Source organism: Taudactylus pleione, unplaced genomic scaffold, assembly GCF_031769625.1.
Source record: "Taudactylus pleione unplaced genomic scaffold, aTauple2 ptg000201l, whole genome shotgun sequence".
NCBI classification, from domain to species: Eukaryota; Metazoa; Chordata; class Amphibia; order Anura; family Myobatrachidae; genus Taudactylus; species Taudactylus pleione.
The window spans coordinates 62,723,533-62,740,862 of record NW_028284603.1 but is presented as its reverse complement, the minus strand read 5'-3'; the positions used below and the strand labels follow the sequence as shown (position 1 = coordinate 62,740,862).

The 17,330-nt window shown below is 43.5% G+C and overlaps 1 protein-coding gene across 1 annotated transcript in view; it reads right to left on the bottom strand.

Moving 5' to 3' along the window:
* HNRNPLL (heterogeneous nuclear ribonucleoprotein L like) overlaps positions 1–14,314 on the bottom strand; it is a 49,730-nt gene extending 35,416 nt beyond the window's left edge. The window contains exon 1 of the mRNA XM_088477427.1: positions 13,889–14,314. Within this exon, the coding sequence (XP_088333553.1) occupies positions 13,889–14,056 (168 nt within the window). The 5' untranslated portion in view covers positions 14,057–14,314. The remainder of the gene's footprint in view (positions 1–13,888) is intronic.
* Between the last annotated feature and the right edge of the window lie 3,016 nt (positions 14,315–17,330).

Here is a 17,330-nt window from a genome sequence, read left to right as displayed (position 1 = left end):
AAGTTAGTTTACTAGAAGAATTTTAACAGCACTCAGACTATGGGCCGAATTCAGTTAGCCCCGTTGAGTTAACGGGGGTGAAAGAGTGATAGCCTCGGACTTTAATGCCGTGGGGTATTCAATTAGAGTCCCTATTTCACTCGAGCGTCTTGTTAATGCCTGTTAAATCAACATGTTAGCGGGCGTTAACACATAGAACTTATCACGCAATCTATGTGTTAAGTGCCTCGCTTCACCCATTAACTGGGATTTCTTTTTGGGTCTGTACAGACCCTGGAAAAAAAAAATCTCTGATAAGCGCAGCCTGCCTTCGGGGCTAACTGACTAACCCCGGGGGATCGATTAGCACCCCCCCCCCCAATCCTATGAGCAAATACTTCAGATGACTATCACAAATGGTTCTTGATCTGGAAGGATTTGCACCACTTTCTCCACATTTCACTTTTGCATCACAATCTTGGATATGCAGGAAGTGTAACTCCGCATAATGATGTAGATTCCATTAAACGCAATGTGCTGCAGAACATCATACTTGTTCGGCTGCACACATATATGCTTATTATGGTAGGCAGAGACCGACTGGGGCTGTACATCGTGAAGGGGGCGTGGTTTCATTTCAAGGGGACGTTTTACGAGTCACAGTGGCATGGCCTCACGGCACGCCCCCCCTCGTTCCGGCCCACTGCCGCCACCCCTTCCCTCCCCCGAAGCTAATACCCTGTATACGGCAGCGTTGGGTGGAGGGCAGAGGTACTTCCGCCCCCCTCGAACCAGCCCAGAGACCATTGGCCCTTCCAGCAAATGCCAGAAGGCCAATCCGGCCCTGATGGTAGGCATCAACATTGCACGTTTTCCTGCACGCCTCTATAGGTGCTATGTCGCTGTATGCAATGTGCCGGTATGGAAATGCACATTGTGGATATCGGGTTGAATTGAATCGGACCCTATGATCTAACTGGTGGTGTAGGAAATCTACATCAATGTAACTGAGAGCCTGATTCAGAGATGGACGCAAGTCAGTCAGATCACATGTGACACAAACCTTGAGCTATTGGTGACTAAAATCGACAGACTGGTCTATTTCAGGCAGTGACCTCCACAAGTAGCAGACCACATCCTCATATGCAATTGTAAGGGTGGGGGTGGAGTTTGGAGCACAAGAAAAAAAATACAAAGTATCATATAATAAAGCCATTACAATATTAGACACACTACAAAAGATATGAACAAGTTTATTCTACAAATAGTTCATTTCTGGCATGAATTTTGGCATGTTTCATACGGTCAGTGGATACATTATTTAGCTCATAATAAATATTTTATGCACATACAGTGGTGCTTGAAAGTTTGTGTACCCTTCAGCATTTTCTATATTTTTGCTGAAATTTGCCCTAAAACTACAAGTTCTAAAAATAGATAAAGAGATGCAAATCAAACAAATGAGACCAAAGAATTAGACATGCTCATTTATTTTTTTTTAAAGGAAAATTATCCAGTATCACATATCTGTGAGTGGCAAAAGTATGAGAACCTTGCTTTCAGTATCTGGTATGACCCCCTTGTGCAGCTATAACTGCTTCTAAATGTTTCTGGTAATTGCTGATTAGGCCTGAATTTTACCACATTTCTCTGACATGTAAGGAAGGTGGATGAGAGTTGTAGATCTTGCGCATCGCAGAAGGTCCAGTTGGGAGATGTTTTGCTATAAGTGAAGAGATGTATGTTGTGGCAAAAGTCATAGGCTAGATGCCTAGCGTTCCCGTTTTGCTGCGAGCAGGGCGTTGGGGGTGCTGGCAGGAGCATCTGCATGTGTTGAAAGCGTGCTCCCAAAAAGGGGTGTGGCCGGCCAGGGAGGGGCATGTAACTGAAACACGCCTCCTATTTGTCACACTTGTGGGCGTGCCCAGCACTTACAGAGCTGCTGGGCTTCCCCCAAGCTCTCTCCTCATTGTGAATAGATGCCGTGCGCATGTCTATTCACCTGGCTATGATCGTTCACCGCAACTTTTCCCGTCTGCAGGTGCGGAAGGCTCAGGGCAGGCTGTTTTAGCGGAGCGCTGCTAAAACAGCCTAGCGGGTACATCAGTGTTCCCGCTAGGCTGTTTTAGCGGGGCACGGCGCCCTGCCCTCCTTCAGGAGGGCAAAAAGCACCCTGCCATCCAGAAGGAGGGCAAAAAGCGCCCTGCCCTCACAGCCTGCGGGTGCCGTCTTCACCCGCGGGTCGCAGTGTCCGGTGACCCTGTCACCGCCTGATAATAGACGCCGGGCGCATGCGCCCGGCATCTATTCTCCCTATCGGCAGCGCTTGGGGGCTGCCCGGCGTGTCCGTAAGTGCCGGGCACGCCCCCAAGAGTGATGAAAAGGGGACACGTCTTATAGACTTGCCCCATTTTCAATGGCCACGCCCCCAATTCGGACGCGCGCACGTAAGTGCCCTCTCTAGCTCCGGTGACCCGCCTGCCGCCGGAGCTAGAGTGAACACTAGAGCATGATATCTAGTATCGTGTAGGACTCCCTCTAGCCTGGCGAAGTGCAGCAAATCAGCGTGGCAACGATTCCACAAGTGGACGGAAGACCTCTGGAGAGATGTTGACCCATGCCATCTGGATAGCTTCCCACAGCTACCCAATATTTGAAGGTGCAGGATCTTGGGTGCGAACTGACCTTTCCACCACATCCTGTAAATGCTCGATTGGGTTCATGTCGGGGGAATGGGGTGGCCACACCATTTGCTGGAACTCTCCAGAATGCTCCTCAAACCAGTTCAAAACAACTTGGCGATGACACAGTGCATTATCCTGCTGGAGTATTCCATCATTATGGGGGTACATAAAGTCCATGAAGGGCTGCAAATGGTCATAACGCAATGCATTGTAGCAGTTAATGGTCAATGACATGTTCAGACGGACCAGCGAACCTAACCCATGCCACGTGAACACACCCACGCCATTATGGAACCACCACAAGCCTGCATGGTGCTTTGTTGACATCTGGGGTCCATGGATTCATGGGGTCTGCGCCACACCCGAACCCTACCATCAGCCCAAAACAACTAGAGCCATAACTCATCGGACCACGCCACATGTAGCAAGTCCTCCAGGGTCCAATTAAGGGCATCACAAGCCCATGTGAGGCACTGTGTCTGGTCCTGTAGTGTTAACAGGTGCACTTTGGTGGGTCTACTGATACCAGATCCCATAGAAGCTAAAGAACGCTGCCCTGACCTGCTGGATAAGTGTCTGGTACCTCCTGCATTGAATGTGGATGTGATTTGAGCCAGTATCACTTGTTTGTTACAACAGACATTTCTGACCATGCACCGCTGGTCACGATCATTAAGCACTCATAGTTGGCCACTGCGCTCTCCACGGTGGGTGGTATGGTCTTCCATGAGATATTTCCGGTAAATACGTGACACCGTATATCAAGGAAAGTTGAATTTCCGCACAAATTCGGAAATGGAATGTACCACCCGTCGGGCACCCACTATCATGTCCTGTTCGAACACTGATAAATCATGACGAGCCTGCGTTCACACTGACTCACGAGACATCAGATTACAACTGATACAGGTCTGGGCATTTCCAAGAAGTCACAGAACGGTGACATCACCTACCATTACCTTTACATACTGGTATCCCATGACTTTTGGCACTTCAGTGTATGTAAGCATTTTACATTGAATACAATAAAATACATGTAACAAATGTAGGACTGAAAGAGCAGAGTAAGTAAACTTTACAACAAATCACAACTGATAAAGGCAAATGTATTCAAGTGACTTAATAACTATATCATGGAAATTACTGACAAAATACTTACATGTGAGGGAGTAACTTATTACAGCACTCGTTCGGGACTCTGCAGCAGAGTGCCATGTCCCAGAAAAATCTAATTATATTTAAAGTACAAACTTTAAAAAAAAAGTATCTGGCCAGTTATAAATGGTTATTTTAACATAAATTGCCAAAATTATATAATTGAAACGATTGTACCAGATTACTACAAACTTACTCTGCACAAACTTACCTACTTTTTAATGGCGCCCTCTGGGAGATGTGGTATGGCTAGGTCCAGGAGAGAGGTGCAGCAAATACTATCGCAACCCTGCTAGTCATACTGGCGTGATTTACGGCATTAGTGTGTGTGTGTGTGTGTGTGTGTGGGGGGGAGGGGGGGGGGGCATGACAACACGATTCACTGCAAATTGCATCATCACAGCCCCGTCTGATCCATTTCACTGGGGAAGTGGGTGCGATCTGAAAGACTGGTGTACTCTCCCAAATTCTGGAGGATGCAGGAACAGCCAGTATGCCTCTACCTTGTTGGGTACTGAGGATTGAGTAGAAATAGTTGTAGGACTCCATGATGGTGTATAGAACAAGGTTCTCAATTCCAGTCCTCAAGTACTCCCGACAGGTCATGTGGATTTCTTTAATCATGCACCGGTGAGTTCATTATTTTGCTGGGTAAGTAATTATCCTTCTTGTTTCCACAGAAATCCAGAAAATATAACCCATTAGGAATACTTGGAAACTGCAGTTGAAAATCCCTAGTGTAGAGGAACACATCCCAATTTTACTAGAAGGGCCATACATTTTTTTTGCCATTCCCCGAATTACAGTTTGGAAGAGTCAGCTTGGTTGAGATTCCATACATTCCATACATTACTAGTCAGTGGTAACAAAAAAAAAACAACAGTCAGGAAAGTCTCAAAAAGCTTGTTAAGTTCACGGCCTATGAAGGTGCGAGCATAATCAGTCTATCGTAACATGGCCGGAAAATGCGCAACGCAAGCTGCTGATAACAGGATACAGTTATAATACCGACAATCAGGATGGCGTCGGTGGAAACCCGACACCTGTCAGAATCCTGGCACTGCTATCCTGATGGTAAGTACTGGGGTTAGGGGGGAGGGTTAGGGTGCGAGGTTAAGTTTAGGCACTGGGGAGTTGTATAGATTTAGGCAGCGAGGAGGAAGGACTATGGTGCCCACACACACAGCGATATTTTACACGATCTGGCCGATTCCGACGCATTGGAATGACAGATCGTGTAAAATATGGCCAAATCGTGAGGAAATTGTTAGTCTGCGAGTCCCCGCTGGTCGCACATCGCATCTTCAAATCTGCCGTGCAGTAGGGCAGATCTGACATTCTAGGACACGACGCACTGTGAAAGTCTGGATGCAGGAGAGATCGTATGAAGATTGGACACCAAATCGTGTGGAGATCGTGTGCAGAGCTGCCGGGGAGAGTTTCAAGGGAAATCTAAAAACTGGCAAATATGTGCGCAGCTGGGCACTGCCTCGATGTCTGGCGGCACATTGCATTGAAAATAATCAGCCCCAATGTATGAAAGAACATACGCTAGTAGTTATACAAATCTCAGAGCTTTTCAAGCAGTACTACTAGTTTACAGAAATATAATAAGAGAAAGTGTAAAAAATTCTTTATATTACCATACTATGTATAAAATTGGATAAAAATGTATTTTACATTACATGGTTAATGATTTGGGCCAAACTAGAAGTTTCAGGAACGTACACATTCAACAAAAACTCTGCGGTGAGATTTTGCTCCTTGTACTGCTGGTCACGTGGATTTACCAATTTACTCCACCCAATACCAGTATAAGATAAGGATTGTCTAGAAATCAGTTTGTCTAGATAAGGATTGTCTAGAAATCAGTTCACACAATTTGTGCATGTTCTGTTGCTTAATATTTCTCTACAGCACAATATTTCACTTTTCTTGTATAGTCTTAATAAATGTAACATTGCCTAATTTCCTTAGAAAATACAAAAACTTTAAAGAAGGAATGAATGGGTACTTTTCATCACCCTCATCAAATACAATAAGAAAATATAACTCACTCAAGCACACAGAAACGTTATTTAAGGCATGCTATTATCAATACATTTAGGGCCATATTCAATATGTGGCGAAATGTCCGTTATCATGACGTCATTTTTGCCTGTTTCAATTATCCACATATTCAATTTCAAAGACTTTTTGCCGGTGTGAAAAAGTCTTTTAGGGGTATTCAATATGGAGCGAAAACGCGGTTTCTGCTAGGTTTTCGCTCGGATGACGTCATTTTCTCTGCTTTTACTTTTACACCGTATTCAATTTGAAAACTTTTCGCCGGTGCGAAAAGTATATTGCATTCGACCCTGCGAAAAAGTATCACCAAGGAATGGGTGGCGAAAAAAAGTGCAGAATTGGGGTTTTGGGGTGCAATATTTCGGAAACCACCCTGCAACCTTCAGACAGTCCCCCAAAGGTAAACTGTCAAAAAAATTTAAAAAAATACCTCAGAAGACCCCAAAAAAAGCACTTTCATTTTGGGGGCGAAAAAAAAAACTTGAGCGGTACAAAGTTAAAAACTAGCGAACTACAATCTAGGGGGGTCCCCAAGTATGCCACCGGTATTTTTTTCATTGCAGGTGTTTGCGGCAGGTGGATTTTTCACGTTTTTTTTTAAAAGTTCACTTAAGCAACTTTTAAATATGCTCACCCCCATTTTCAAGTACCCCAAATTTGCTGGAACTACTTATTTTCTGCAAAAAAACCTTCTAAATACTATTCTTCACCACCTTCCCAAATCTCCAAAATAGCAGCTATCGAGCCCGTTTAAAGACCCCAAAAACCTTCACCAGGGCTAATCGGGGGTATCCAGAGTGATCCCCCATGTCAGTGCATCTTTTTGGGGGTGCTAGGGTCATTTCCCCAAAAATCTGCGAAGTTTTCGCTGATTTCATATTTGCGGGTGCCGTTTTCGACGATTTCAAATTGAATACGGGTATAATCGGGGGCGCACCCGATACTTTATCGCCGGCAAAAGCTCCGATGTGTGGCGAAAACTTCGACCCACATAGACGGCGAAGTTTACGTTTCATATTGAATACCCCTGTTTGTATAAAAAAAAAAAAAAAAAGCGGGGATAACTTTTCTCCATGTAATACATGGTGAAAAAAAGTGCAGAATAAAAAAATATAGCCTGCAACCTTATTAATGTCCCCCGAAAGTAATCTGTGTCAAGAAAAAAAAAAAAACTTTAAAAAATCCTCAAGACAACTCAAAAACTGTACTTTCATTTTGGGGGCAAAAAAAAAAAATATCGGGGAACAAAGTTTTAAATGTATGCAGCAGGTGTTTTCTAGAATGCGGCTGGTAGTGGCAGGTGCATTTTTTAAAAATATGTTAAAAAATAACTTTAGGGACTTAAAATTATGCTTGCACCCATTTTCATGTACCCCAAATTTTATTTATTTTTTTGGTAAAAATAACTATGCCTAAGTGCTATTCTTCACAGGCGCATTTGTGCACCTGAAGCTATTTAAAAACCCCGACTATCTTCAGCAGGCCAAATCGGGGGAACCACAGTGATCCCCCATGTCAAAACATCTTTTGGGGGGTGACAGCACGATTTCCCCAAAACTGATAGTTACCTTTCCATCGGTCCAGTTTTCACTGAATCCAAATTGAATACGGGGATAAGCGGACACGCGCCCGATACTTTATCCCTGCTAAAAACGGCGATGAGTGCGAAAAGTCCGTCCTCAGACTTTTCGCCTCAAATTGAATATGGCCCTAAATCTCTAATAGATTATGGCTAAATAGACAGCACTGCAAAAATAAAGGAATTCCTGTAAGCCAGGGGTTCCCAACCACGGTCCTCAAGGCACACTAACAGTCCAGGTTTTAAGGCTAGCCATAGCTGGGCACAGGTGACTTAATTAATACCTCAGTTATTTTGATTTAACCATCTGTGCTTAAGCATGGATATTACTAAACCAAGACTGTAATACCCCTTTTCCACTTAAATTCCGGGGTATTAGTGTGCCTTGAGGACCATGGTTGGGAATCACTGCTGTAAGCATATGGAGGAGGAATAACACACCAGCATCTACAAACATTCACTTTTGGGGCCATTCTCTATGCTATTAGTTTATGCAATCTGTATTTATTAAAGCAAACAGCAAAGAATAAGTACAAGCAATAAGGACAGAGAATATGTAATGGTACATTAAAGAAAATAGAAAAACCACAAACAATCTCTAATGTGAACAGAGGAAATGGCCAGACAGAGCTCAAACGCTGTATGCAGTTATTAAACACAAATATCAAGAAAACAAAATACGATAGTAAAGGGACATGAGGGAGGGAAGGGACAAGGAAAAAGGTCGCAGAAATGGGCATGCAGGCGGGATAGAGGGAGGGACTTCAGATAGCGCAAGAGGCCAATTGTAGAAACTGCACCTCTTGTCACTCTGTAAGGACATAAACTAAAGGGGACAGACTAGTACAGTATGGGTTATGTTTTTTTTTGTTTAAGCTATCTGAAATTGTTGAATTCAAGGGACATTCTGTGTCAAATCAACACAGTTTTGGTTAAAATATTACCTCATCATCTCAGATTTTGTTCAGATTTGGTATATGGAGAGTATATATGTAGTCTAAGAAAAATATCTCATATCGTTTCCAAAATATGTCAAGTTTTCAAAAATCTATCAAAAACGCACAACCAGCATATTTTCAAATGGCCATAGCAGCTCTCCTAAGTAAGTTAGAGAGGTGGGGGTGGTGTCATTTTACTGTGTTTTTTATGCCCTTTCTTATGATATACAACACAATAGGCTTCGTGAGGAAAAACTTTTTCCAAATTCAAACTGAAATTTTTGATCATGATTATCTCAAAAAGTGCATCAACAAAAAAGTAAATAAAAAAAAATTCTGGAAATAGTCTATATTAATGTTAAAAATATTTGTTTCAAAATCTCTAGACAAACTCCAGTTGAAACAAATAAATGGCTATATATCCATTGTCTATAACAAGAAATTGTGGCTTGCTTATGTGATGGACAAGAATGAAGAAGATTTAAAAGTGACCTTCCTTCATCCAACTGGAACCTTCACCGTCATTCTTCTATCCAAGGAAGCCTGATGTACTATGGTTACCTCTAAGGTAGGAGTGGTGTCATTTTACAGTGTTTTTTTATGTCAACACAATAGGCTTTGTGAGAAAAAACTTTTTCCAAATTCAAACTTACATTTTTGATCATGATTATCTCAAAAAGTGCGTCGACAAAGAATTTCTGGAAATAGTCTATATTAATGTTAAAGGTTTGTCAAAATGTAAAAGTGGGAGGATAAAGGGTTCATAGTTAAAAATAATTTTAAAGCAAGGTAGTTTATTAAAAAAAGCCGAGTGTATTATTACAAGTAGTAATAGGTAATAATAGATTTGATGGCTTCATTAGTTTAATTATATAACTCAAGTTGAATAGGAATACTTGACATTGTATTAGTCAGTCAACAATGTTAACTAAAGATAGTTTGACCATGCCTCAGTGGTTTTTAAAGTGTCATCAGGAGACATGACATTCTTCCAGTTGGAGTTATGGGGTCGACTTTGCAAAAGACATCTATTAGAGGTATTCATAGTACATCAGGCTTCCTTGGATAGAAGGATGGTGAAGGTCCAGCTGGAGGAAGGAAGGTCACTTTTAATTGTTTTATAGTTGTATATCATAGGAAAGGACATAAAAAAAACACAGTAAAATGACACCTCTCCTTAGAGGTAACAATAGTACATCAGGCTTCCTTGGATAGAAGAATGACTGTGAAGGTCCAGCTGGATGAAGGAAGGTCACTTTTAATTCTTCTTCATTCTTGTCCATCACATAAGCAAGCCACCATTTCTTGTTATACATAAGGGATATATAGCCATTTATTGGTGTCAACTGGAGTTTATCTAGAGATTTTGAAACAAATATTTTTAACATTAGTATAGACTATTTCCAGAATTTTTTTTTTTACTTTTTAGTCGACGCACTTTTTGAGATAATCATGATCAAAAATTTCAGTTTGAATTTAGAAAAAGTTTTTCCTCGCAAAGCCTATTGTGTTGTATATCATAAGAAAAGGTATATAAAAAAAAATTAATAAACAGTAAAATGACACCACTCACCTCTCTAGTTTAGTTAGGAAAGCTGCTATGGCGATTTGAAAATATTCTGGTTGTGCATTTTTGGCAGATTTTTGAAAACTTTACATATTTTGGAAAGGGCATGAGATATTTAAATAATATTTTGGATTTTTCTTAGACTACATATATACTCTCCATATACCAAATTTTAACAAAATCTGAGCTGGTGAGGTAAAATCAGTGTGTTGATTTGACACGGAACAACCCTCAATTAACCTTGAGTCGGCTTGCAGCGTAAGTAAATGCTGAACATGACAAACCAATACTTTGTCAAATCTTAAAGGGGGCGATTCAATTGTTCTCCCTCACGGCTGTTACTAGTGGGGGCCCAACGGAGCAATTCAATTGTTGCTCCATTCGGACGAGAGAGGCGCCGCCAACATCTCTGCTCGCAGCCTCCTGTGTTGGCGAGCAGAAATGTGCGCAAACTCAGTGATTTGGGCACCCTAACCACAGACTTTAGAAGCAAAAAGCACGATAATTAATGGGCTCCCAAAAACAATTGAATTGCTCCGTCAAGCGCCCATTAATTATCGCCGCCCAAAAAAAAAATTGAATTCTCCCTTAAAAATTTTAAATCACGATTCTGTTCTTGATAAAGGGCACCCTGAAACTGAATAACAATTCAGAGCTATAGTAGTCAAAATATGAATTATCAAGCTATAGGTGCATTTAACAAGGTTTTTTATTAAAGATGGATTACTTTCTTTATCCGATGTGACATTTCTGGCACATTCAAGACAATTGGGGGCATTCTGCTTTGATTGTTCATGGATCTTCACCAATTTCAGGCACTAAGTTTTAAAACACTCACACAACACATTTTTCAAATACAAATTTTAACAATCTGCTGTCAAAGCTAATGTTCTTGATGTACAAGTTATGTTAAAACAAAAACCCCACACAACTGTTGAACTTGTTACTTGTAGTACAACACATACATAAAGCAAATACAGCACATTCTTCATCTTGCTCATACAAAAACCAAGGGTGCCCCTCCAAAAACAACTGATATACACAGCGTCCACGGATGGCACTCCCATCCATGGAGGTTGTGTGTGTAATATTAGATAGGATAGATAGATGCAAGACATGGCAGCATTTATAAGGCTGAGAACACACTGGAGCGATGGTCATTCGTTCCAACATCAGAACAGTGATTTGTGCGTCCACATTGGACGACTTTAATGAACAACAGAACGATCACCGTTACATTATGCATTAACAATGCACTGGCCGCTAGCGATACCGTTAGGTTTGATATGCAGCAGATCAAACCTGGCAACCGTCGCTAGCGACCGCGCACTCATGCTTACACACTGAGTGATGTTGGCGATATGGCATTATGAAAAAGCATATCGGCCCGACAGCAAGGTGTACTCGGCTTATGTTTAGTTTATTAGGCAAAAACATACAGTACCTTAAAATCATGCAAAATCTCCCTTAATGTGCAAAGTGTGTATATTTGTGCAATACCAATTGAATATTTCTTTCAGTATAAGAGCTATTTCACACACTCCGGTTGTGGCCGGCCAGGCAAGAACCGGGCGGTAGCTGGCCGGGGTTTTTCTGGCACTCTGTGCCTTTCACAAGCAGCGGCTTTGAGCCGTTTTTATTTATTTATTTTATCCTATTGGGCATGCGCAGCAGCAGCGGTAACTGCTGCACAAGCCCGGCCGGCAGAAGCCAGTGTGTGTGAAAGGAAACATTGTTTCCTACACACTACTGGCGTGCTGGGACGTCCTACATAGTAGACTTTTCCGGCTATAACACGGCGACCGTGCCGTGGCCGTGCCGTGTGAAAGGACGCGCTGAATTGCTGCATGTACTAGATTTTACACCAGTCTGAAGACCGGGCGGCTTTTTGCCGCCCGGTCAAAACCGGAGTGTGTGAAATAGCTCTTACACTATCCATTGACAAACACAGTTTGAGCAACACCAAGGCAGCTACAACCATGGATTTCTTATAATTTTTTCCATGATCTAGTGCCAACTATTATATTATGTACAATTCATGGCTCTAAAACATGCTTTTCAAAAGTACCAAAAAAATTAATGTCTTTAAAGGCTCCCATACATGGCGGTATAAAGCAGTCGATCCGACTGATTGGTGCAATTTGCCTGCTATATCGCACTGTGTATGGCCCTGATGTCAGGAAGAACGCGCTCCTGTGGGGTCGTACATCGCACCCCCTGATCTTTCGGCAGGATCAATCGATCAGGGGATGCGATGTGCGATCCCATGGATTGCTATGCAGGTGAGGGAAGGGGGAGCAGGCATATCGGGCGGTCGGCCACGCGATCGCACCAAGTGCACGGACCGCCAGATATGTCGGACGACGGATCCCGTCACCTCGCAAAGGCACAGTGTATGGGGGCCTTAAGATACGCAGACACTGAGTAGAAGTATTATCGTTAATTAATATGGCACCACCATATTATAAAAGTGCTGTACAGAGAATATTTGTCATCCGCATTAGTCCCTGCCCTAATTTCCAAACTGTTAGGACACATGAATTGTATTTAATACAGCCTAGCTAAAATACACGAAGAGCATCGTTTACTCTAAAAGCAATGTACACAGTAACCGTTGCTGCGATACTGACCTTACCAGCTCGGCTGGAACAAACTTGTTCTAAAACAAGGCAATCCTATCCAATCTGACATACAATTGATCATGACATGGCAGAAGTCTGTACAGGTCATTATGTCTGTAAGGACAATTAAACAAGTGTTGCAGCTCATAAATTGGTTGCATATAGTATGCATGAATGAATAATATTACAGTCAGCAGATTGCACAGGGCAACAGGCATGCATGTTCTACCAGTTCAGCCTTACACTGCAGTTATTGCACGTTGTTGTATGTGTTATACAGAGAGTGCTACGGTCTCCTATCCATAGACATTACATGTGTATGTTACACAGAAAAACATCTAGCAAGCAATGCCATAGAACTAGTACATGTATGTTCTTTTACACAGCTGCAACATGGTTTCCATGGACACTGCTACAGAGTAAGTGTACCTAAGATACAATCATCATTATAGACATATTCCCTGAACACGATGCATTTTAAATACTCTGCGTCAGTAAACATCCATTTATAAAGCTCAGGAAACAATATTAGATGGTAAGAACTGCTTCTAAGGGCAGATAAAATAAAAAATAACTGTATACATGGTCAATAATGAAATTAAAAATATATCCATTCCCAGGGACAATGACTCAAATCTGGAGCTCTCTCTGGATGATAATAACTGTATTTCTATACATAGGGGAGAATGATCAGCATGCATTGCATGCACCAGATACTACATGTATGTGCTACTATATGTAGGAGGATCCTAGGGAGATATATATGTATATATTCTGTATACCGGGGAGAATGATCAGCATGCATTGCATGCACCAGATAGTACATATATGTGCTACTATATGTAGGAGGATGCTAGGGAGATATATGTATGTATTCTGTATACAGGGGAGAATGATCAGCATGCATTGCATGCACCAGATACTACATGTATGTGCTACTATATGTAGGAGAATGCTAGGGAGATATATATGTATATATTCTGTATACAGGGGAGAATGATCAGCATGCATTGCATGCACCAGATACTACATGTATGTGCTACTATATGCAGGAGAATGCTCGGGAGATATATATGTATACAGGGGAGAATGATTAGCATGCACCAGATACTACATATATGTGCTACTATATGCAGAAGAATGCTCGGGAGATATATGTATACAGGGGAGAATGATCAGTGTGCACTAGACACTACGTATGTGCTGCTACATACAGGAGGACGCTCGGGAGAGTATACGATACGTGCATGTGTGCTGTATGTACAAGGGAGGATCCCATTCCCAGGATGTATTATTACCCCGTGGCTGGCTGAGACCCGGGCAATGCTGGGTGTAGCAGCTGAGTCCCCCTCATGCTCTTCCGAGGTGTAGTCTATCTCCCCGTCCTCCTGGCCGCTTTTCAGCCTCTTGGGTTGATTCTCGTATTCCCCGTCCTCATACTGCTCGGAGGATGATGAAGACGACATTGCTGGGTAACTCCGTCGACTCCTTTGTCCCTCACAGTCTCTAACTGACTACTGCTGAGAGCGGCTCATACACAGCGACACAATCCAGCCGGGAGCGGGGCCTGGCCGTGGGCGTGGCTTAGTGGGGGCGGGGCCGCCGGCACGCTCGGACTGGCTCTCATAAATCAGACGGTAATCAGATCAGACGCTTTCCCGGCCTCCGGAGTTGTCTGAGCGGCGTCGAGTGGGCAGCGCTGCGCATCCCGGGTCGTGACACCGGTGGCTATAGGGAGGAATGGGGGCCGGGCTTTGGACTGTTACATGGCATTCTCGCCAGCGGCAGCCCTCCTCCTGCAGCTCTGTCATCTCTCAACGGCTGGATAAGCCCTTAGGGATAAATGTTGTTTTTAGCACCTGATGTGTCTAATGTACGGGCTCTTTCCTATATGGCACTGCACTGCATTCTATAGTAGCATTGAGAACATAGGGCCTGATTCAGAGCCGGACGCAATTAGCGCTCGCTCGTCCAGAAAATAGGGGTGGCTATTCAAATGAACTGTTCGCTCTTTGCGGTCTGTGCACGCCTCTAGGTCTGAACGAGAGAACAAAACTTGCGGTCGTTTTTTAAATAAATACGCCCCCTGGCCGCTCGCATCCTACGTCATGTCCGCTATTTATTAGATTAATCGAGTACATCGACCGGCGTATGATGAACTGCTCGCTATTCTTGTGGTTGGTTTTTGCTACCACAATCTTGCGAGCAGTTCTGGCTATAAAATAACCCAGTGATGTGGTCAATGACGCTGCTGTTTTAATTATGCACACCCATAAAACGCCCGTTTTGACCTTTAAGCATGCCTGCATTCGGATCTCCACTCCCCTTTTTCAAGCACCTTCCCCTGTTACCACCCACATACGCCTCATTCTGTCACTCAAATTAGCAGGCATTCGCTATTTTGCGAGCACATGAATTTCGACCGCACTGACTGGTTCGCGCATGCGTATAACGATCCGTACGCATGCGCAGTTGGGCAAACATCGCTCGGAGCGAACGAGCGGCCGCTTACGAGCGGCTCTGAATCAGGCCCACAGTCTGCATATGTGCAAAATGCACTATACAGTCATTTATAAACGAGTTAGCTGCTCCGCGATTATTAAACGTACCTCTAAAACATGGATGAAATCTGCTCCAGAACAATACATGTATGTGAGAGTGCAAATTTTATGAACCGCACCTTATTGCATTTTAAAAAAAAACAAAACACATTTAGAAGAATGTAAGTTTTCCACTGCGTCAAAGACACATATTGGACGCACTGCAATTAAAGCATTTAATAAAGCGCACTATATTAAGTATAAATGTACGTGAGGCTCTGATTGTACTCGACGTTACGGATGGTTCCGCAGGCTTGCTAAATATGGATGTGTGTAAGGTAAGGTGGGCGTCCTTATGTAGTGCAGCGACGGCATAGAGACCGTAATGGATTAGCATATCATCATAGTCAGACTGCGTACGTAATCGCAGCCACGATCGCAGTTGCGATACATAGTAAATCAGGCCCACTGTCCTTGAAGTGGACCCACCTTGGAGGAAACAGACTGTTCCCAGACAAGGCATCCTCTCCTATCACACTCTGCGGTTTGGATGTGACATTGGAACCTTCTCTCTGAAACTTTTCTTCAGTCATAATACCCAGGGGACCTCTTTGTGGTTACACCAGTACTCCTGGGCCGGCCGGGTGCAGAGTAGTCCGGCAATGGGGAACATGACAAAAAGTAGTGTAAATCTCAAAGAGTGTTAATGCCTGCAAAGTCAGCTAGAGGTTAGTGTAGGATTTGTGTATCACTATATAGAATGGTGTCAGAACCAGATGTACAAGCATGTGTTCACACCACAGGTTCTCCACGTGACCCAAAAAAGATATTTGGAAAGTGTACCCTTGGCACTATCCAGAGGGTGTGATAATAATGCATGCAGGGCCGGATTAAGGCTTGTGGGGGCGTCTCATGACGTCTCACCCAACAGCCACTGCGGGAGCCGGAAGACGGAGGTTCCGGCAGTGGGCCGCAGCGCAGCAGCCGATGAGAGTCTGTCTGACGGTGGCTGTGTGTTTGTGCTGTGTAGTGCGGATGGCACTTGTGTGCTGTCCACACTACCGCCCTGTTAAAAGCTGATGCAGCAGCACTGACTGTGCTGCTGCATGCAGTAGTGTGGGACCAGGGACGACCGCCCCTGTCGCCCCCCCCCCCCCCTTAATCTGGCCCTGAATGCATGTAAAAAATACTTCCCTCAAAAGAAGAGGTGCATCATTATGGCAATATATGGACTTGGACTCATTCCAATGAGCTGCGCTGCCTGCTCCATCTGCCAAACTGTTCAAGCATTTGCAAGAAGGTGGAAGGTATGCGGAGCCCAACCGCCCCAATATAACCAAATACTGACTTGAGCTAATTATTTTATTAATTTTGTCTACTTTGTACTATTTATTACTCATTTATTTTATTTGTTCACTTTGAGCTCAATTCTTTGTTTATTTGCTCAGTTTGAGCTGAGGGCCTGATTCAGACCCGTTCGTTAGGCTGCGTTCGCACATAGCCTGCCGATGTTTGCAATGTGCGCATGCGTATAACTCTGTGCATGCGCGAACCAGTCACTGCGATTGCCCCTTGTACACAGACACTCCGCAAGCATGAGTGACAGGTCGTGCCATTTGTGGGTGGTGTCGGGGTGGTCGATGGTAACGGGGGTGTGGTGGTTCGAACACAGGCGTGTCTGTGCGTCTGAACGCCGTTTCAAGGGCGTGCATAATTAAGACGCATCGTCAGCATACACGCCACATGGCTGAAATACACACTCCAGCACTCAGTGCTTGCGGGAGGATATGGTCAGCCACAAGTGCTGTGTACGTTACCGATTGTTTCATACACTTCCTGGAGGTGACGTGTGTTACTAAGGGAAAGTGGGTGTCTAGATACATACCGCGATCAGGCGGCAAGACACAGTGGGCTTGCTAATGTCTTGCTAGCGATCGCGGGGTTTGCATACTTTGTCAGCTGACGGCTGCGTGCGAACGCATCCTAGCGAGCGGGTCTGAATCAGTCTCTGTATTCCTTGTTAATTTTCCTGTACCTTAAACACTTAACTGACAAATTTGTTTCGTAAAAACAGCACAGAAATTGTCGTTTTGTAAATTTAATTAAGTTTAAATATTATTTTTAAAAATATTTTAGTAAAGAAAAAAATACCTAGGGGATGTTTTGCATCCCCCTGTCTATAGGCCCGCATTGTAATTTA